The following is a 21624-nucleotide window of genomic DNA, read 5'->3' on the forward strand; positions in this document are numbered from 1 at the left end:
AGTAAAAAAATATGTATCAGTAGGTCTATTGGCAAAGAATAATCCTGGAGGAAAATAACAATGATTGATGAAAGTTATCTGATTATTTTCTTCTTTATGCTTTCTTCTATTTTCTATAATGAGCACGTATTACCAATATAACGAGAAAGATTATACTATGTAAAATTGGAATCAAGAATGACTACGTGACAGCAGTGTTGTGAATATGAAATATGATAAAGTATTTAAGGTAACTAACAGCGTTTTGCCTCATAGTCTGTAGTCAAGATTTGAGTTTTCACTCATTTAACAAATATTTTCAGCTTGAACTGGAAATACCCTATGAGGGGCTCAGGTGATACATAATTTTTATTAAATAACATTTTTATTAATGAACATTAGACCATTGTCTTTTTAAAATGAAATAGATAATTGCCCCAGAGAGTAAGACTCTTCATGCTGAAACTTGATGTTATCATTCTGCAGAAAAGATAGGTTGTGGAAATGAGTGGGTGAAGGTCTTATATTAAAAACAAGAACCAACAGGGAGAAAATTTTATGGTTGGTGGTTCCTCAGACTCAGAAAATTGGTAGCATATAGACCTCTGGCTAGCTAAAAGATTTCATTTGTGCTACATTCTGAACTGTTTCGCCATCAGTAAGCAAGTTTCCCAATGCTAAGCACAGACTGTGAGGCCATGAGACTAAAGAACTAGCCAATTTCTAAGCATTGCAGCAGGCTAAATGAGTCTTTACCAGTTTGATAGTTACTGGATTTCCTTCTACATTGCATATTCAGGCTAAACACAGTCCATTAATTTAAATGGACTTGTTAATATTTAAACTTCATGAAGCCCTATTTGTTTTCTCCTTATGTAATATTTCATGTTCTCTTAGGTGATAATTAGTTGTTTGATGGGTTGTTTTATTTATCTCCCAGGAGGTAATACTTCTGTTCATTGGTTTGTAATTATTGGGCTCCTCTTCTTCTACTGAAAATGGTTTTACAGCATTTGTTCTTTTCCACTTCTTAGGTGGTTTTCCCTGTTACCAGTCATTTCTGTTAACAAATACTGGTGAATCTGGCATTATTAGTGGGCCGTGAAACTCTCAGGAATTTTTCATACACCAAGGTAATACCACCAGAGTTTGTGCATATGCCATTTTCTAGGTAATTTTGCTGTATTTCTTTCCTTATTCTATGTTGGCTTTTTAATACTTTCCATCACTATAGAGATTTCCTCTAGGCAGCTACTTACATTTGGTCTTTTCCATAAAGATATCAATTTACATAAGTATATTAGAAGCTTCATAAATTGATTGGAAGATCTGGGAGCAGGTAAAATATCCAATTATGACTCTGTGCTGGTCTCATGATCCTTTGGTAAAATGATCAAAGAAAGTCTGCTCCAAGTCTTGCTCTTGGTTGAGGTCCATTTTGAATCTCTACGCGAAGGGAATATCATTCTTCTCAACCTTTCTTTTCGGTCTAGTAACTTTCCACCTGTTGGCCTTTTTTTGTTTCCTGGGTTTCTGGGACAGGAACTGTGGTGTCAGGATAATTTGGGTTGGAATCCCAACTGTGTGCTAGCTATGTAACCACAGGCAAACTACTCATCCTAATGCCTCTGTCTGTCCAGAAAGAACTAGTTTCACCCACTGTCCACATTTCCAACTCCTGCCCTGCCTGCAAAACGACTCTGACTTCATTGAAATCATTCACCATAAAGTTTCACTTAGGCGTAGAATGAGGATGATAATAGTGTCAACCTTAAAGCATTATGCGGGTTTTAAATGAGATACAACGTATAAAATCTAAGCCCAATATAGCTATAACTATCACGAGATCCAAGATATCAGCAGTCAGAACTGAATTCTTTCTTGTTTTTTCTCTTTTCGTGTCTCATCCTCTATTTTGTTAATCTATTTTCTGCTCCTCCTCTTTTTCTTTTATGTTTTATTTCTCCTGTTCTCTTTCCTGTATGCACCACCCCATTCCAGTTTCTTTGCTCACACTATCTTTCTTAAGAGAAAATTAGCAGAGAGTGGTAAAGATATTATTAGGTAAGTCAAGAGGCATTTTGTCCTGGGGTGGGAAGGGATGAGTGAGATCTGCAAAGTCTTTTTGTCAAGAGGACCCATAAGATGAAGAAGAAGATTGTGGTTTAGTTGGGAGGCGGCCCAGGGAATTCCTGGAGTTGGGACAGGACAGCTGGGGCTGGCACTGGGCAAGGGGAGCAGTGGATCGATTACCTAATGGACCCTAACGCTCCCATGGAAGTGCTATTATTTAAAAATAGAGGACACTGAAGGATATTGAGAAAAACCATGTGAAGATGGAGAGAAGCTGAAAAGACAAATTTAAAAAATAGAGGATGCTTGATAGTTTCAAATGTATCCAAAGAGAACTAATAAAGTTGATTGGTTTTGTGATTCAGAATTTAAGTAGAGTGGTTTTATCTAAAATCTAAAGACAGACAGATATCTTTGGGTGGAAGCTATAGGTAGTGAGTAAAAACCAGCTCCTTCTGGTGTTTGGCTGCAAAGAGGAAATGAAAGATGGACCAGAAGTTGAAAAGTCTTTTTTCCACTACCCTTACTGACTTTGATATCATGATTTCACATCAGAGTTTTTCACCTATGCATTCAATGTTTTAAAGGGAAACATTTTTCTAGTTCCAAGCATAATAAAGACAGGCAACTTTTACATATAATGTTCCACACTTAAAATACAATTGCTGGTGTCGGCTATTGTTAGGCATGTGTACAGGTAATAGCTTTTTATAGGGGCCAAGATTAGAGTTTCATCTTTCTTGTGAGAATTTAAAAAGTTAATTAGAATGAAACTGAAAGATGGCACTTAGAAAGTTCAGTTGGCTAAATTGAGGCTACTAAGGTGTCATTATTTGGGTGTTGAGTAGATCTGAAACTCAGGATAACCTCAGTCTCTGAAATAAGTAATTTCTTTGAAGAATGACATAAATAAAAGATTTTGCTGCATATATTTTTTGACACTACAAATTTGAGAGGTTGATAATCTCTAATCCACTCTAAAAAAGGATATTTTTAAAAAGGGTATTATTCACAGAGACATATGTTATTGATCTATTTTTAATAACAGTACAAGAAATATCCACGTATAAAAAGTTTTCTTTACATTCTGGGCAAGATGGAAAGAGGTCCATTGCAGTGAAATTTCTGTGGCATTAGAGGTTGATGAGATAGGGGCTTCACCTTAGAGATTTTAAATTGGAGCTTCTAGAAATGCTTCCGGGGCCACCAAATGGGCCGACAAGATGGTTAGGGTGACACGGCCAATGGGTCCTAAGGGAAAAAACATGTGCAGACAGAGCTGAGGGAGTTTGTGTTGGAGAGTAAGGAAAAACATGTAGATTTGATGAGAAAAAATTTATTTTCCCACAATATTAGCCATTTTAATTAAAAACAAACTCCTACATACTTATTAAACCATTATCACTTGACAGTAGAGTACATTATCTTTTCCCTTCTCATTTACCTTGTGTCAATGGACCACAAGGGGCTAGGAAAGAGTATAAAACATTATCAAACTATCTAGTAGGGAGATAGAAACAGGGAAGTAGTCTGGTCAGGATTAGTGCCAGGCCACTCGTGACTTCAGTGTAGCCCCAGGAGGGGTGAGGCTCAAGGCTGAGCCATCCAGGGATGTTGGAGTAGCCATTCATTACTGCTGCTCCTCCCAGCTACTCTGCTATTATTTTCCATCTTTTGGGACTCCAGGGCATTTCCCTGAGTGTTGGTGTTGGCTATATCACATGGTACTTTGAGTGAAATATAGCGTCATGTAGTGGAAAGAGCCCTGGCATTGTGGTGATATAGACCTAATTACAGTTCCTGGTTCTGACACTTACTGAGTGATGTTGGGGAGGTTATTTAACTCCTCTGAGTTATGTGTTCCTGTAATTAGGGATAATAGTTCTCACCTGAAAAGATTAAATAAGATAATGTGCATAAATCACGTGGCTCATAGTGGGGACTCAACAAGTAATCCTTTTTGCTAGGAACATTGAACACATATATCACTGGAAATAATATTTTATTTTTATTCATTCATTTATTTATTTTTGAGGAAGATTAGCCCTGACCTAACACCCACCACCAAGCCTCCTCTTTTTGCTGAGGAAGATTGGCCCTGAGCTAACATCCATGCTCATCTTCCTCTACTTTATATATGAGATGCCTACTACAGTGTGGCTTGATAAGCAGTGCGTAGGTCCATGCCCGGGATTCAAACTGGTGAACCCTGGGCCACCGAAGCAGAGCACGCGAACTTAACTGCTATGCCACTGGGCCAGCCCCAGAAATAATGTTTTATTTAAACATTACGATAATGTTTCATTAATAGAAGAGTCACTAATATCTTATATTTTCTAGACCACCATGGGATTTTAGACCTTCTATTTGTTCCACAATGGCCTTGTAACAGGTGGGAAAAGCATTAAACTTGAGAAACAAAAATATGGTAAAGCAATCTCCTGAACAAACTAGGAGGTTTATTTTTCTCTTGCAAAGAGAAGTCCAGAGATAGATAATCCAGGACTATTGTGGCAGCTGTACGATACTGTCCAGGAACTAGGCTCCTTCTTACTTCCTGCTCTGCCATTCTCAGTGTGTGCCTTTAGTCCTTGTGGTTTGTCCGTGGTTCCAAGACAGCTGCTCCTACCTTCTGCATGGCATCTTAGTTTCAGAGAAGGGGAAGGGTGAAGTGTAGAAGGCCAAGTTCTTCCAGCTGACTTTCACATAAGAGCCAACAAGGTAAAACTGGGATGTCCAAGAGAAAGCGAGTGGGTTCCTTGGAAGCTATTCCTAGAAAGTATCCCAGAGGCTCTGGGGTGGAGTCACTGAGGTGTTTATAGGATACCAGAGGCTAGTCATTGGCAGGGAGAAAGAGTTAAGGGCTGTGAGCTTGTTTAGATGTCTTATCTCATTTGACTCCATTTAACTAGGCCTTCTGGAGAATGCCTTGCTACCAAAGGCATGAAAATATCAGACCCTCTAGCAGGAGATTGGATCTGGTTAGAGCCAGTCCTGAATGTAAGGTAAAGAAGAGATACCTGCTTTTCTCTATCCAACTCTCTGCAGGAAGTGCTGACCATCTGGCAGTCCCTGACACAGAGGAAAAAGTGACGAGCCTCAAGCTAGAAAGCTTCAGGGTCAGTCCCAGCTTTGCCACTCATTAGCTACTGGAGCCGAGTCTCTGCAAAGAAGGGGTTATATATATAACTCTTAAAACGTTGTTGTGGAAACCAAATGAGATAAATTATAAATTACTATAAAATCAGCTAAAGTGTTATTATTAACTTTTCTCCTTGCCCAGCAGAACCTAGAGGGGCAGCAGAAGCCTGGCTTGGGAGGAGAGTTGAGGTGGGATATGTGTAGCAGACCAAGGAGAATCTAAAAGACAACAGCCATATGGAATCGTACATACGTTGTCTTTTTGTCTGGCTTTTTTCATTTAGCATGTTTCAAACTTCATCCATATTGTAGCACTTATCAGTACTTTATTCCTTTTTATTGCTGAGTCATATTTCACTGTATGAATGTACCACACGTTATGTATCCATTCATTTGTTGGTGGACATTTGAGTTTTTTCTATTTTTTGGCTGTTATGAATAATCTTGCTATAACTCTTGTTTGTGGACATATATTTATAACTAAGGGAATATAAGGGACGACCGAGAGAAGTCTGCTCTGTGAGGGTTTGTCTGCTGCAATGATTCCTTGAGAGGCTGCCATGCTTCTCTTGCTGTCAGGCACTGGAAGCAGAACTCAGGCGACTTCCAAAGAGTGAGATATCAAGAGTCAGGTAACCCCTGCTGTCTCCCTCCCCTCTCTCACTCTAGTGCCAGGGCTCTGGTCTAGTCTTGCAAATCACCCATGGTGAGCATTATCATTGGCTGCTAAGGAAGGAGTTGGCTTGGTTTAGAAGCCAAATTCTGCCTCTACACCTTGGGCATAGTCTCCCTGAGCTTCCGTTGTCTTATCTGGGAGATGGAGGTAACAATAGCTACCTTGCAGATTTTATTTAAGGATGAGAGACAGTGCTTGTGCGGTACCCTCTTCAGAACAGGTGCTCAACTAACAGATATTAATGCTATTGGCAATTGCCCCATGCAGTAGGATAACTGAAAACATAATGGGCGGAGGTCAGAGATAGTGTGGCACGAAGCTCTTTGAATGACTTAGCTATTTTGGGAATGATTAAATCACTTTTTCCATAAGTTCTCTGTTAGTTTGCTAGGGCTGCCATAATAAAATACTACAGACTGGTTGACTTAAACAATAAAATTTATTGTCTCACAGTTCTGGAGGCTAGAAGTCCAAGATCAAGGTGTCAGTAAGCTTGATTTTTTCCGAGACCTCTCTCCTTGACTTGCAGATGGCTGCCTTCTCTCTGTGTCCTCACATGGACTTTTCTCTGTGCACCCACATCCCTAGTGTCTCTTTGTGTGTGCAAATTTTTCCTCTTATAAAGTCACCAGCAGATGGGATTAGGGCCCACCCTAACAGACTTGTTTCAACTTGCCCTCTTTAAAGGCTCTGTCTGCAAATATAGTCACATCCTGAGGTATCGGGGGTTAGGGCTTCAACATATGAATTTTGGAGGGACACAATTCAGCCCATAACAAGCACCTAGGGAGTGCCTGCTCTGCCCCAGATGCTGAAAATATATAAGGGAAAGACTCAGGCCTAGCCCACAGGACACTCTCAGCCTTTTAGGAGAGAGAGACAAATATACAAGATAATTGTAAAATGCCTTCTCTCTGTTTACCCTGCCCCTTGTCTCACGATCAAATGTGCAATGTCTACAAATGCATCATCAGATATACTCAGCATTTTGATCACCTCAGAATCCCAGCTCAATCAGCTGCGAACTCTCCAGGTCTTTACTAGCTCAGGGAAAGAATTTATCAGAGCCCATTTAGAAACAGGAAATAGATTAGCCAAGAACCCAGAGAAGAGGGGCCAGACTGAGAAGAAGTGTACAAGTAGTTGAGATTGACGATTGTCTTTACATGTCTCTTTTCCTCCCCTTTCAGCCAAAGTTTAAGCAATCCCCCAGCATAGCCAGCCAGGGGCTGCCCCACACTCCCTGTGTGCCCAGTGGCCCAAATTCAAGGCTGTTCCATCCCCTCCCCACCCCCAATCATACCTCCCCTATGTCTTTGCTCTGCTTTCCAAGGCATGAAGTTAAGAATTATTGAGCACCTACTGTGTGTTGGGCAATAATTAGACACTTTATATATGTCATCTAATTTGATCCTCAAAACAGCCATATTTCATCTCATTTTACAGATGAGGGAGATGGCCTATAACACACTCAAGGTGACACGTCAGTAAATAGCACCCTTTAGATGCAGATCTTTCTAACTTCACTAACCCTTCAGACTCTCAGCTATCAGTGGAGTGCACAGCTGCTGGTCTCTGTGAAGGTAATGCTGTGACTGATTACAGCGGTCGGCAGTCTTAGGTTGCGTTCCCTTGAAGCAGTGTCTGAGAGGAATTGGGGCATCTGTGACTTACTGAGGGTGTGCTCTCTGGGGAAAGGAGAAAAGGAAGCAGGAAGGGGTGGCAAGGGAAGGAGCTGAGCAGGATCTGCTTTCTGCTGGTCTAGCTTCAGTCTGATCCCACAGTGAGCTCTGAAGCACAAATCACCTGCAGAATTGCTCTACTTTGAGGCAAGAGACTCATCTGTCTATTCCAGATCAGGCAGTCACTGGATGCAGGTTGTAGTGCATGGGGAGCATGTGTAGACAGGCAGCCCCACCAGCTGAGGGCCAATCTCCGGAGGAGGTCCAGCTTGAGCCTGCAGCCCTGAAGCACGAGCACGAGTCTGGAAAATGGTCTGGGCACCAACAGCTTCCCCTTCTCACCAACTTTAGGGGAATTGACATGCTAAAAGGTGCCCCCAGGGAAAACAATGCCTTCATCCAAAGGAATGGATCTTCACCACTTCAGGTCCTATGGTGGGTGAGTTATTGTAGGAGATAGTTTTGCATGAGAGGGCTGGAGATGAGGGCTTTCAGAACCCCCAAGTTATACGTATAAACAGCTGTCTGATAATACTGCTGTAAGTCCGAATAGCATTGATAGCTTACAGTGATTTTTTGCATACATTATTTATTTGATCATCACAACAACCTTATAAAATAGATGGCAGGTTTCATTAGCCCATTTTACAGGGAGATTAAGTGGTTCAATTGTAGAACGTGGATGCGATAGAGCTGAGCCTAGCACTTGCTTCTGACTTGAGATCTAATTTCCATCTAACATTCCATACACTGTCTGGTTGTGTATGGGCTCTGCAAAAAAATGTGATACCCCACCTAGCGTGACCAGCCATCGTGTTTGCCCGGGACTTCCCTGGTTTTAAAACTGGAAGGCTCACATTCAGGGAAACCCAGGGCCAACTGATTTATTTGTTAAGCAGAAAAGACAGTGCCTGGGGTCCACAATACCTTTAGGGGTCTACAAAAGGGTTCCAATTTCAATTCCTTCTAACAGCAGAAGAAAAAATGAATATTATAATAATAATGAATATATAGTAATAGAGCCAGGCTGGATTATTATTCATCTTTATACTAACACAGTCATAAAATATAATTTTTAAGTGTGTGTGTGTGTGAGAAAGAAGGCCATGAAAGCAAAGGTACCTAGGATTCACAGTCAAAATGCAGCTCTGGAAACCCAGTCAGTCCCGGGCAAACTGGGACTGTGGCTCCCCTCAACTCCCTAACAGTCTAATCGTAGCAGTTGGTCATAGCGAAGAAACTTTGGGCTTTCCCATGCAGTGGTTGCCTAAAATCACCCGTGTTTCCCCAGATCTGTGATTTCCTTGCCTCTGGCTACTTCCCTTCTGATCACACATCAGTTGCCTGGGTTCACTCTGGCTTCCCTAGGGAAGGGCTGACGAGATTCCCAGGGCACCCTGCATACTGTGCAGTCAGCTCCATGTCTCTGTCTCCCTACTGACCTGACCAGACACTTGCCTTACTCATCTTTTCCCCCCCAGTTCCTGGATCAGTGCCAGACACTCAATACTTATTTATTTTAAACTTTGTTTTTTAAAGATTGGCATTTAAGCTAACATCTGTTGCCATTCTTTTCTTCTTCTTCTTCTTCTTCTTCTCCTCCTCCTCCTCCTCCCCCACCCCTTCCTCCTCCTCCTCCCCCTCCTCCTCCTCTTCCTCCTCCCCCCTCAGTATGGCTTGATGAGCGGTGATAGGTCCGTGCCCAGGATCCAAACGAGTGGAACCCTGAGCCGCCAAAGTGGAGCATGTGAACTTAACTACTTGGCCACGGGGCTGGCCCCTGCTTACTTATTGATTGAATAAATGAATTAATTGATGACCTGATTCAGCTAATTGCTTGTTATATAACATTAGGGACACTAAACACTCTTGGTGTTCTTCATCTATAAAATAAATTCTTTGGGATAGATGGACTCTAAGATTCCTAGGGGACACTTTATGTCGTGTATTCATTATACCAGATCATGTGACTTTGTCAATGTCATTGAAGAATGTGTCTTGTCAGCAAAGAAAGAGTCACTTGTAGATTCTTAGAGTCATTGTTGTGTTTTCCCCACCCCTATTTTTTTTTTAGATCCTTACCGGAAGGCAGCATGTCCAATTTTACCTTGAGAAAAACATCTCCTACAGGAAATGGTAATGTAGATGATGTTTCTCTTACTCAGAAAACTTAAAAATCCAGGAAAAACAACTCAAAGGTCCTAGTTCTTTTGTTTTGGGTTTTTTTTTTTTTTTTTTTTTTTTGCTGAGGAAGATTTGTCCTGAGCTAGCACCTGTGCCAATCTTCCTCTACTTTTTAGTATGTCAGCATGGCTGCTAACAGAGTGGTGTAAGTTGGCTCCCAGGAACCCAATCCAGGAAGCCAAAGCAAAGCATGCTGAACTTAATCACTAGGCAACTGGGGCTGGCCCCCTAATTCTTTTATATAGATATTGAAAGCTTAGAAGCAACAGTCTAATTTAATTAGCATTGCTTAAGTTAGGCTTAAGAAAAAAAAAAGTGCCACAGTTTTAACTCATGTAATTGCAATTTAAATATATTATTTTAATCAATAAAAATGCCCTTTCTTACCTGTGACCTTCTATGCTGCTTGCTCTCATGAGATCAAAGAATTAGTTATTTGTAGTGAAATGCACCAGGACTTATTGACTGTTATTTACCAGGTACAACAAACAGTCCTGTGTGTACTTCTGAGGTGTGTTTCTTTTTGAGTAAAATGACCAACCCTACTACTCAGCCATAAAAAAAGACAAAATCATCCCATTTGCAACAACATGGAAGGACCTAGAGGGAATTATGCTAAGCGAAATAAGCCAGACTGAGAAAGACAAACACCAGATGATTTCACTCATATGTGGAATATGAACAAACACATGGACAAAGAAAACAGTTCAGTGGTTACCAGGGGAAGGGGGTGGGCACAGGGGAGTGAAGTGAGGGGGAGCACTTATGTGGTGACAGTCAAGAAATAATGTACAACTGAAATCTCACATCGGTGTAAACTATTAGGAACTCAATAAAAAAAAAATCAAGTTTGTAAAAAAAAGAAGAAAAATGACCAACCCACTAAACCCTGGCTTAGTTTATCCCAGGCCTGTGGGTCTACATTCCCAGGTGCCAGATGGGACCTCATGAGCTGCACTGGCAGTTTCAGTTGGCACCTGAGCAGTTTTATATGTTATCTTTGATGATGGGGTGTGGGATTTCTTCTTTCTTGCTGGTATGTCCTACTTTGAAACAGTACTGGACTTGCCAGCCTAGAAGATTGATGCTGGCCCATCAGATGTGCGTCTCGAGATTTCCAGGTTAACAAACCCACACTCAACTCCAGGCAATTACATCTCCCAGGTTTTCATTTTTCTGTTGATAGATATGAAGAGTACCACTCAGGGGACCACACTGAGGCAGCAGGGCTTTCTTGAGATGAACAAAAGAAGGACTTTCTTACAGGATAACAGCTGGATAAAGAAACGTCCTGAAGAAGAAAGGTAAGAGGGTATGGAGAGGGGGGAAGGTGGATGAGCAGAGAGAGCCATTCTCTGTTTTGGAAGCTAATGGCCATCTGAAAAGCACATACTCTCCTTCTAAAACACTTTGTTGCATGGCCTAATTTTTGGGAAAATTTAGCAAGCATAAATTTGTTATATCATATTTTCAAGAATAGCTACCAGTTTTAATATTCACATAGCTAAGAGAATGTGAGTCATTAGTGAGAGAAAGCAGGGTTTCATTGTTATAACTGGAATAGACATTTGTGCCTACTTGAGAAACTGAAAAGAAAACATGGCTTTCCAGTTTCCGAAAAGCTAATATTTAATCCATGGTAGGGAGAGTCCTGGGGCATGTTGATGATGTCAGTTGAAACAAACGCATAGTAGTATTACTCCAAATTTACAAATTTAATAATCATTTATCTAAAATTTCTTTCTTTTTTTTAAAGATTGGCACCTGAGTTAACATCTGTTGCCAATCTTCTTTTTTTTTTCCTTCTTCTCCCCAAGGTCCCCCAGTACATAGTTGTAGATTCTAGCTTTGTGAGTGCCTCTGGTTGTGCTGTGTGGGACACTGCCTCAGCATGGTCTGATGAGTGGTGCCATGTCCACACCCAGGATCCAAACTGGTGAAACCCTGGGCCGCTGAAGTGGAGCACGCAAACGTAACCATTCAGCCACAGGGTGGCCCCAATCTAAAGTTTCTTTATGCTCAAGTGAAGTAGATAAATTCTCAGCTCATTTAAGTCCTGACTGGGCCATATACCTCTAGGTATTGGAAAGGTGGTGGTAGATTTGTAAGGGAAAATATTAACCACCAAGAAGGTTTTGTCTGCTTTGAGCTGTGCTTCTGTTAGGTATATGTTTAAAGATCTGAAAACTATGACCATAGGCACATTGCCTCATTGCCAACATAGATTTACAATTGACACTTGTCCAGCCTAGATATATTTATCATAAATTATATATATATATATATATATATATATATATATATACAAATATGTATACTTTTTTGATTCCTCTTATGTGTCAGGCTTGATACTGGGTACTTTACCTATAAAGCATTATTAAATCTCACAACAATCACACAAGGTAGGTATTATATCATAATTTTACAGAAGAGGAATCTGAGGCTCAGAGAAGTTAGTAACTTGTCCAGTGGCACGCAGCTATTAAGTGGTGGAGTTGAGATTTTTAACATGACCCATTGCCTTTCCGTTATACCGCTAGTTCTCAATCAGGGGCAGTTTTATCCCCAGGGGACATTTGACAAGGTCGGGAGACATTTTTACTTGTCAAAATTGGGGATTACTCCTGATATCTAATGGGTGGAGGTCTGGGATGCTGCTAAGCAGCCTACAATGCACAGGACACTCCTCAAAACAAAAATTTATCAAACCCATGTCAACAGTGCTGAGGTTGAAAAGCCCTGCATTACAGAATACTTACTGTAAACCTTTTGCTAAACTGTCCATATGTGCTTATTTGAGGAGCCATACTTGTAACTGTTAAATAAAAATGTCTATTAACTTCTGGTATTAAATATTATTATTTTGAGGAACTATAGGGGCTTTTGGAGACTCATACTAAGTTTTAGAGTTAACACTCTTGGACAGCAATCATTTCCTTCGATGAAGCAAATTTACTTCTTCAACTGTTGAAGCCTAATGAAGCATTTCTATTTTCCCATAGTGGTAGAGTGATGCCAAATGTAGATCATAAATTTTGGGTTGCAAACATTTGCACAGATGGGTAAAGATAGAGATGTCTAAGACAAATTACAGTTGGTAGGAATGATGGTTTTATGCCAGGCATGCCTCCTTAAAAAGGCCCAGGGAAGCCAGCTTGGCTGGCATGGCAGCTGCTGAATGAAAGGGAAATTGGCTCTGATGCTTCTCTCACTCCCACTGGCCCAGTTCTGGGCTATGTGTTATACTTCTCCTTCAGGTAAAAACACGTCTGGTGTTTGCTACTCTCTCACAAGCTCAGGGAGGGGATAACAAGAGGGATGAAAAGGTTCTCTTGGGGTCCTTGAGGGTGTATATTTGCTGGAATTGTTTCAGTTTCACTGTTCAACTTTCTTTTTAATTATCTACTATAGTTCCTTTATAGCTTTATTATAAATGGTTCCAGAGTGTTGAGTAATGTTAGTGGAGCAGAACCAGGAGAAATGTGGTATATCAGGTTTGGTTAGGTTGATATGAAAAAGGTTCAGATACTGCATTGGCTCAAGGCCAAAGGCTCTACTACAAGCTTTGACATTTCCTAAAATTGCCTGTACTTTCAGGTCTGCTATAGGTCTGCTTATATATAAGTAAGAAAGACATAGCTTTGGGACTTTATGTAGGAAGGTCTGTTGCAGGGTGGACCAAGAGGAAAAGCAGAGGTTTGGAATAAAAAGATTGAGTCCTAGATCCACCTCTGTCACTTGCTAACCTTTTGGCCTTGGGAAAGCCACAAAATCCATGATCAATGTCCTCATCTGTGAACTGGATATGAGGGTGTCTTCCCTGCTTAATTTACAGGATTATTTTAAAGACCAAACAGAGCAAACTATGTGTTCTCACGGTTCAAAAATGGCTAAATTTCCCTTCAAATGATAAACATCCTTAACCACAAATATTGGTGCTTATTTTCCTACTTTTAGTCAAGGACACTATCAAGTCTATCAAAAGAAAATTTCCAGACATAATAGGCATAATTAAATTTAAAACTTCTTGGTAGAAAGCTTTTGCCTTCCTATAGAAAAGGACTCCTCTAGTACATATAAAGTAGATGACCGCATGTTCTCATATTTTGGTAAAAACAAAGAAACAAACAAAACAAGAAACACTCATTCCATTGTTGAATCACATGGAAATCTCGTGGGATAAGTTAGAATAATGGTCATTTGTACTGACAAACTTATTTCTTTTCACCATGATGTTTCATGTGCTGACTGGTTAAAATAAATACGTAGTTGTGTTTTCATGCCTGAAGTAAAATGAATTAACCTTGCCAAAACTTGTGAGCTCTTTCCTGTCTCCTTTATTTAGTGCTTACTAAATACTGTGGTAACTTTTCACATGACTTAATTTTGTTCTTTCTCTGTAGAGATGAAAATCATGGCAGGGTGGTGCTCACCCGACATAATTCCCATGATGCCTTGGACAGGTGAGTGTTTCAGACAAGTTACATCATTAGCAGAAACACAAAGACGGTAGTTTTGAGAGAAGACTTGTTTAAGACACGCTGAATATTTGTGGCTAGCCTCAGGCTTTCCCTGATGTTCTGAGCACGTGAAGGAGAATCTGTGATATCATCAGGGGTTTCTACAGGGTAAACTCTGCTTCTCCAGCTCCGTGCTTCCAGAACTACAGCCTGGAGGTGTCGAAGAACCAATCCTCCGCCTGCCCCACTGCGGGGGCCCTCCTGATGGGAAAGGGAAAGGGCTCCCACAGAAACATCACCAGATGAAAGATCTCTGAACCTTAGGGAAAGGAGACCTAAAATACAGACAGAGCTCCAAGTTCACTTGCTGTATTGGACAGTACACTTCTTTTAGAAACTCTTAGGCTTGTGGAAAAACACTAAATGATACTCAGTGGCAATTAGACTGGCAAATACAAATTAGTAGGAAAAATCAGACAAAACTAGTAATCACAATGATGTAAATAATCTAAGATTGATCAAGTAAATAAATAATATTCTTATTAAAACACATTTACACACAAACACAAACAACCACACCCATCAGAAGAAACTAATTCTTTATCAGATACAATTTTATCTGCTCTAGTAGGCTCTGTGTCACCAAAAGGTACTTGGTAAAGGAGTGTGATTGTCTTTCTTTGTGTGGACTTTAAAAAGTTAAGTAGACACCTTGAATATGACTACTTTAGAAACTTTTATGTATGAATTTCTCTAAGCCCTCTTTTACCCTTGTGCATAATTTTGACTTGTTCTAAGGGTCCTGAGCTTATAGCCCTCTGCACAAAGAATCTGATTGGTTTTCTGGTTTCCAGCCTTACTCCATTTGATTGACTGTTCTGTGATTCAACAGATTCTACCTGTGTCCTCTCCATGATTTTCATGATTTTGAAGATTACAGCCTTGTTCTCAGTTGGGCTTCATCTCACCAAACAAAGGGAGCCTGATCTTTGAGTTCAGCCACCAGTGGACATGGCCCCCTCCATTTTATTTGCATTTCTCTGGAACTATTAACGAAAGGAACATACTGGTTTTGAAGTGTAACTGGGAAAACTAAGCTTTATGTTCTTAGTATGTTTTAGGACAACAGAAGCTTAATGCCTTGTGTGCTTATTTGGTATTTTAAGCTGTATCGGTTTTCTGAACCCTTCCTGTTGGTGGATAGCATTTTAGCTAAAGTAGCACATTGAGGTTTTACCTTCAGTAACAAAAATCTGTAAGCCTGAGACATTTTCACCTTGACCTATAACTAGTGTCTCAAACTACATCTTCCTAAAAAGGTAGTGTAGATTATTTTTCTCCTTGCATGTGTTCAAATGGATGCCCACTTGGCACTTTCCTGCCCTTGTGCAGAAGCTGTTTGGTGCTTCACTCAACACTGCTTTAGAGCACCTACTTCATGCTGACATTGTGCCAGGTGCTGGGAGTACAAAGATGCATGACACTACCATGACTTTAAGGAGCTCTCACATTCGTGGAAAGAGATGGGTCCATAAACTAAAACACTAACATTTGCTATGGAAAGTGCTACTGTAGAAGTGTGTGACAGTGCTGTTGGAATAGAGAGACTAACTCTGCCTGAATAAATCGGACCTCACCAAGGAAGTGGTCTTTGGGGTTGCTGCTGCTGCTTGAAGGGTGAGGAGGAAAAGTTTACAAGTAAGAAAGGGTGGCTGGTGGGCATGGAGCAGGGAAAAAAATGCTTCCTGTAGAAGTGACAATGTGTGCAAAGAGCTCTGCATAGGCAGAGACTGAAAATAAAGGAAAAGGAAGATAAACAATATATTCTCATCACCTTAGATAACAGCTTCGTATTATGCACAAACTAAGAAATTTTGCTGTGTACTTCCTCTGCCAGATCATTAAAACATGTCAAATAAGGCTGATAGCACAAATGCCTGCAGGGATGCCTACTGTGAGCCAGACACTGGCCTAAGGACTGGGAACAAAACAAAGTCCCTGCTTTCATAGAACTTGCATCCTAGTTGAAGGTGGGTGGTGAGGACGACTGAAAATAAATAAACACAATGTACTATGTCGTGTTGCCACAAGTGCTAGGAAGACTAAAGCCAACTAATGAGACATAAAGTGATGGTGTCTGTGAAGGGGCTGTTTTATGGAAGGGGGTCAGATGGCCCCACCTATTTGCATTCACCCATTACACACGATGCTGAACCATACCATGATTTCACTCCGGGTTTCCTTAAAAAATTGGGTAATTGCATTAGGCATTTTTCTTTACTTTTTTTCTTGCCTTTATGGACATTATTCCCTCTACTTCTATTTGAAAATGTTCACATCTGTTTATCCTCTAAGACGCAGCTCAAACTGTACCTCATCCATAAAGCCTTCTGATTCCTACCTCTGGAAATAAAGTTTCTCAACTTGGAACTTCCTTGCACTTCACCTGAGCCTCTTTTACAACACTGACCATTTTCTACCTTTGGATGTACGTATCCAATTTGTCCCTCTAGCTCTGTGTGTGTAGTGTCCACAGTTATTTCATTCTTGACTTCCTCATAGTCATCGCACAGTGCGTTATATATTGTTTACCTCCAAATATTTACTTAATAAAAATTTACTACATCAAGTTAAAAATTAAATCTTATATATACTGTTTTAGTAGTTTTACTGATTCAATACCTTTGATCTGTCAGCTTCAAATGAAGCTTTGAAATGCAAACACAATAAACCATGGTATAATTTCTCAAAGAGCTTGTTTTCCCTCTACCATGGGCTCATATAAGGCATTAAACAGGATTTTGTTTTTTGCTGATTTATGTCTGATCAAGATATTTCCACTGCTTTGATGAACATGATTCCTATTATTGAAGCTTCTTTCCTCTCTTTCCTTGTTTTCTTGTCTTCTTCCTGTCCCCTTTTTTCTGTGTATCTGTTTTCCTCTACTCTCTCTGCCTCTGTCTCTCCTCTTCCTCCTTCTCTCTATCTCCTCTCTCTTCTCCTTTTCTTCCCACATCTATCCTTTCTCTCTCCTCCCACTTTCTTCTTTTCATTTCTTTCCAGCGTTTCCTGTTTCTCTCTTTTCCTCTTTCTTCCCTCTCCTTCCCTCCCTATTGCCAGCAAATTCTCTTCTTTCAACCCTGTCCACGGTGCTGAAGTTTAAATATAGCAATTTGTTTTTTAGCCTGTTATACTGGCTTATGGTGCTGCTGAAACTCTGCAAACAAGACATAGCTGATTATAAGGGATTGAGTACCTATTATGTAAAAATCAACAACATTGACAAGAGTACATATTAGTTATTAACCATTTTGCATGTTGTGTTATATTGTTTTATATGTCCTTATCCCCAGTTTGAATGTGTTACATTGTAGTTAGAAATAATCAGACCTAGAGAAGAACTCCTTTATTAGCATGGGGAATTGGGTTTGCCATAATTTATTCTATTCAAGTCAAAACGTTGGAAGTTTGGATACCCAAAATCTGTCTTTTCTTGATAATATGTACATTTCCTACCTGAATAGGTCAAAATTTTACTAAATACATGATAGGCATTATAAACTATTTTTTTTTGAAATTTATTTGATCTTTTTGTAATTTTTTTTTTTTTTTTGCTACAGGAAAACAAATGAGAGAGATGAGCCAAAAGCCACAATTAGTCGGTACAGATCTGATGACACTTTGGACAGGTAAGGTGTTTTTGAACCTTGTAAGCGGAATGTGAAACATGTTAAATCCTATTTCTTATAAAGCATGAAGTATTTAAATGTTTACCAAAGTAAGCTTTGAACCATTGATATCCCCAGAGACAGAAGGGCTATAAGGACTGAATTATCTTTTTCTTCACAACTCATAAAATCTTTTTTTCTAAAAGATTTTTCTAAAATCCTGCTAATAGTCAATTGATATAAAAATTCCAAAGAAATTGCATTGAGTATAGGTAGAGTGGGCACTACGTGGCATCTGTTCAATTCAAAATAGAGAAAATACTTATTTTTGTGAATATGAGTAGTCAGTCCTTGTTCTAACTTTTGGTCCTTCTATCCTGATGGTGGAGAAACAGCAGTTCCTGTACAACTACTTTCTGGAGAGACTGTAAATTTTAACAATACAATAGGTTTGATCTATTCTAGGATAAAGACATTACCTCTTTACCTTGGAAAGTGAAACTGCTCTTTTGGCACTGGAGTCACCATATGGCTCATAGAATGAATCTATTAAGTGTGCCTGCTGTTAGTTCTCTCTTGCTCAAAGGGAAAGGGCTCATCTGTATAGAGAAAAGTAGCAATGTCTATTCAGGTTGATGTGTACATGCCACAAATCACATTTTTATTTTATATTTGGTAGAGATGCTTAGTAAGCATAAGAAAAGAGCAAAGTTAACATTTTTAATTGGAGTCTCTACATAATAGACACCCGAGGCCATTGAGACTTGAGGTCACTCCCTGTAGCCAAAGACGTGCTGCTAGTGTAGACAAAAATGTCCTCTGCCGCATTTCAAGCAGATACGCTGAAACTTATGGTATCTAACAGATTCTATATTCAGACTATGCCAGTGTTAATTAATATAGCAAATGTGTATCCTTCTGTACTCTTCATAGGTTTTTTTAAGTCAGTCTCCCTAATAGAGGACTGGTATCCCTAAGGGGCTGGCCTCACTCTTGTAGTTAAAGCCTTGACAAAAATGAGTTTGTAGAAGTATGTGTGCAAGATCTTGTCTCCACAGCAGCGTGTGGAGAGATGAGTCAGAGGACCTCTGTTCATTCACCCTGGCCTTGCAGACTGTCCTATTGCATCGTTAACTGAATAAGAAAACGCTATTTCTAAGAATGAATTTGATATTGAGATAATTAGGCCTCAAGAAACGATATAATATTTGGGAGACTTAAGCTTTTGTGGGCTGAGTGCCTGAAAGTTTCTCTCGGGTCGGTCAAGACAGAACCTTGGAACATTAGCAGTGGACCAGACCAGACCAGACGGCACAGGCAAACTAGTTGAGTCGTTCTCAGCCTGGTCTGCAAATTAGAACCACAGACTGAACTTTAAAATTCTACTGGCAATTTGATCCTACCACCTCTCACCTACCCCCGGATTCTGATTTAATTAGTCTGAGGTGAGACTCAGGCATGTTTAAACCTTAGGAAGTGATTCTAATGTGAAGCCAAAATTCAGAACCACAAATCTAGCCCGACCCCTTCATTTTTATACACTAGGAAATGAGGACAGAGATTACATGCTTTAATTACATGGAGGTTTAAGGCATGTTTGGAAGAAGTATCCTGGTCAGCTCATTCCCCTGGCAGTCCTGTCTCCCAACAGTAAGCTACATCTCTGTAAGAGTGGAAATAGATGTGAGGGAGAGAACACAGGGGTCAGTGAAGAAAGGCAAGTTCTGTTAGCAGGAGTCAGACTTCTATAACGTAGGCCACTCCAAATGCGAGATGTGAAATAATTTTAGGAGGAAGATGATTAAATACATCTGTTGTGTGCATTTCAGTAATACTGTATTTATTTTAAATGAATATGAGAAAAGTACTGAGTTTACATTTAAAGAGTTCCCTTTTAAAATATACACATGTAGGTAAAAATATGAGATGTTTTACAGGGACGTCAGTAAATAATAGTGTGTGCAGTATGCATTATGTCCTGAATCCTGAGGGTAGTTTAATTACTAAGTTGGAAAACCGAGGTTAGGGAGACCTCTAGTGTTCTGTGGTGGAAGTGTAACTTTTCCTTGGGGGCTTTCGATCATATTGCTGCTTATATTGTTGGAGTATTTCCTGTCTCCAAGACTGACTCATAGTAAAACAATCTATTTTATATCAGAAGTTGGCAGAAACTTAATTTCCAAGAGAAGTACAAACTTAATTTCCCTAATAAGAAATTGCAATATACTTTGGAATGGTGATTTAGAATTTTCTCCGTTGTTGTTCATAGACTGATACCCCTAGTGGCATGGGAGAGAAAGAATAATAACTGAAGGAAGACACATTGACCTAACATATGAGTCTTGGAACAATCACCCCACAGAATCAGGCATATGACATTGGGCCCTACTGAAAAGATTTTAGAGAGAGGCTACTTCCTAGCTGTGTGGCCAAGAGAAAGTCACCCACCTTCTCTGAGACTTCATTTTTTCATCTATAAAATGAAATAATTACACCTACTCTGTAGGTGTAATTCCTCTGAAGAGTAGAGGAAAATGTATAAAATGAGTGGCAAAGAGTAGTGGGTATCTATTTTTATTATTACGTGCAGTCAGTATTGCCCATAAAGATTTACACTGTAGAATTTAACTTCATTCGATTTTAACATCTGACTCACCTTTATTTATACTTTGAGAAGGTTTGATATTAAAGTTCTGTTTGCTTTAGACACATTGTTGTTTTCACTGTACCAGAGCAGCAATTTCCCAAGATTATTTTTATCTTGAATGAGGGTCTCACAGAGAGCTATAGAGTCTAAGTAGAGTTCCCAAGGAACATGTAAGATTTAAGACTTAGGGTTTCCTGACATCCTACTGATGGTATTCATGGTGTTTTGCTGCAAAGCCCTTTGAATGTAAACATCTCAGAGGCTCAGTAGCAGGGGAGATGTTCATAGTCTTTGGCCTGATGACCACCTTAGATGTGAGTTTTTATACGTGGATTCTAGGATTCTGTACAAGTCACTTCCTGTACTGTGAACAGTCTCTTGAGGTTATGGGGCTTGTAGGATTCCAGCCTTCCTTCCTTTTTGCATTCAAGAGTTATCAGTTTGTGGCAGTATGTACCATAAACAGAAAGTGTGTTTGGGGTTGACTCATAGAATTTTAATATATTAGAGTTTAAATATTTACCCAATGTTTAATTTTGGAGTTAAATATTTATGCAGTATTTTATTTTATTTTACTTTACTTTATTAATTTTTTTTAAGATTGGCACCTGAGCTAACATCTATTGCCAATCTTCTTTTTTTTCTTCTTCTTCTTCTTCTTCTCCCCAAAGCCCCCCAATACATAGTTGTATATTCTAGTTGTGAGTGCCTCTGTTGTGCTATGTGGGATGCTGCCTCAGCATGGCCTGATGAGTGGTGCCATGTCTACGCCCCGGATCCAAACTGGTGAAAACCTGGACCAGCCAAAAGGAAAACACGAACTTAACCACAGCCACGGCTCTGGCCCTTGAGCCAGTATTTTAGTTACACATGTCAAAATAACATCTAGGGATTGAAATTATTTTAAAGCTAAGAAAATTAAGTCATATTTTTCCCTACATGATTTTTTTTTTTTTTTAGTAAGGAAGATTGGCCCCAAGCTAACATCTGTTGCCAATCTTCCTCTTTTGGCTTGAGGAAGATTGTTGCTGAGCTAACATCCATGCCAGTCTTCCTCTATTTTGTATGTGGGATGCTGCCACAGCATGGCCTAATGAATGGTATGTAGGTCCAC

At 39.8% G+C, this 21624-nt stretch overlaps 1 protein-coding gene across 17 annotated transcripts in view; it reads left to right on the forward strand.

Moving 5' to 3' along the window:
- SCEL (sciellin) overlaps positions 1 to 21624 on the forward strand; it is a 273404-nt gene that overhangs the window by 173475 nt on the left and 78305 nt on the right. For 11 of the 17 annotated variants that reach the window (XM_014859936.3, XM_070520024.1, XM_044779842.2 and 8 more), the window contains exons 2-6: positions 1014 to 1112; positions 9626 to 9687; positions 10922 to 11039; positions 14139 to 14198; positions 17816 to 17884. In XM_014859936.3, the coding sequence (XP_014715422.1) occupies positions 9645 to 9687; positions 10922 to 11039; positions 14139 to 14198; positions 17816 to 17884 (290 nt within the window). In that variant the 5' untranslated portion in view covers positions 1014 to 1112; positions 9626 to 9644. Of the gene's footprint in view, positions 1 to 123; positions 230 to 1013; positions 1113 to 7384; positions 7453 to 9625; positions 9688 to 10921; positions 11040 to 14138; positions 14199 to 17815; positions 17885 to 21624 lie in introns of those variants that run through there. The other 6 variants (XM_070520021.1, XM_070520022.1, XM_070520027.1 and 3 more) reach the window with 3 other exon arrangements.

Source organism: Equus asinus, chromosome 11 (assembly GCF_041296235.1).
Source record: "Equus asinus isolate D_3611 breed Donkey chromosome 11, EquAss-T2T_v2, whole genome shotgun sequence".
Classification (NCBI taxonomy): domain Eukaryota; kingdom Metazoa; phylum Chordata; class Mammalia; order Perissodactyla; family Equidae; genus Equus; species Equus asinus.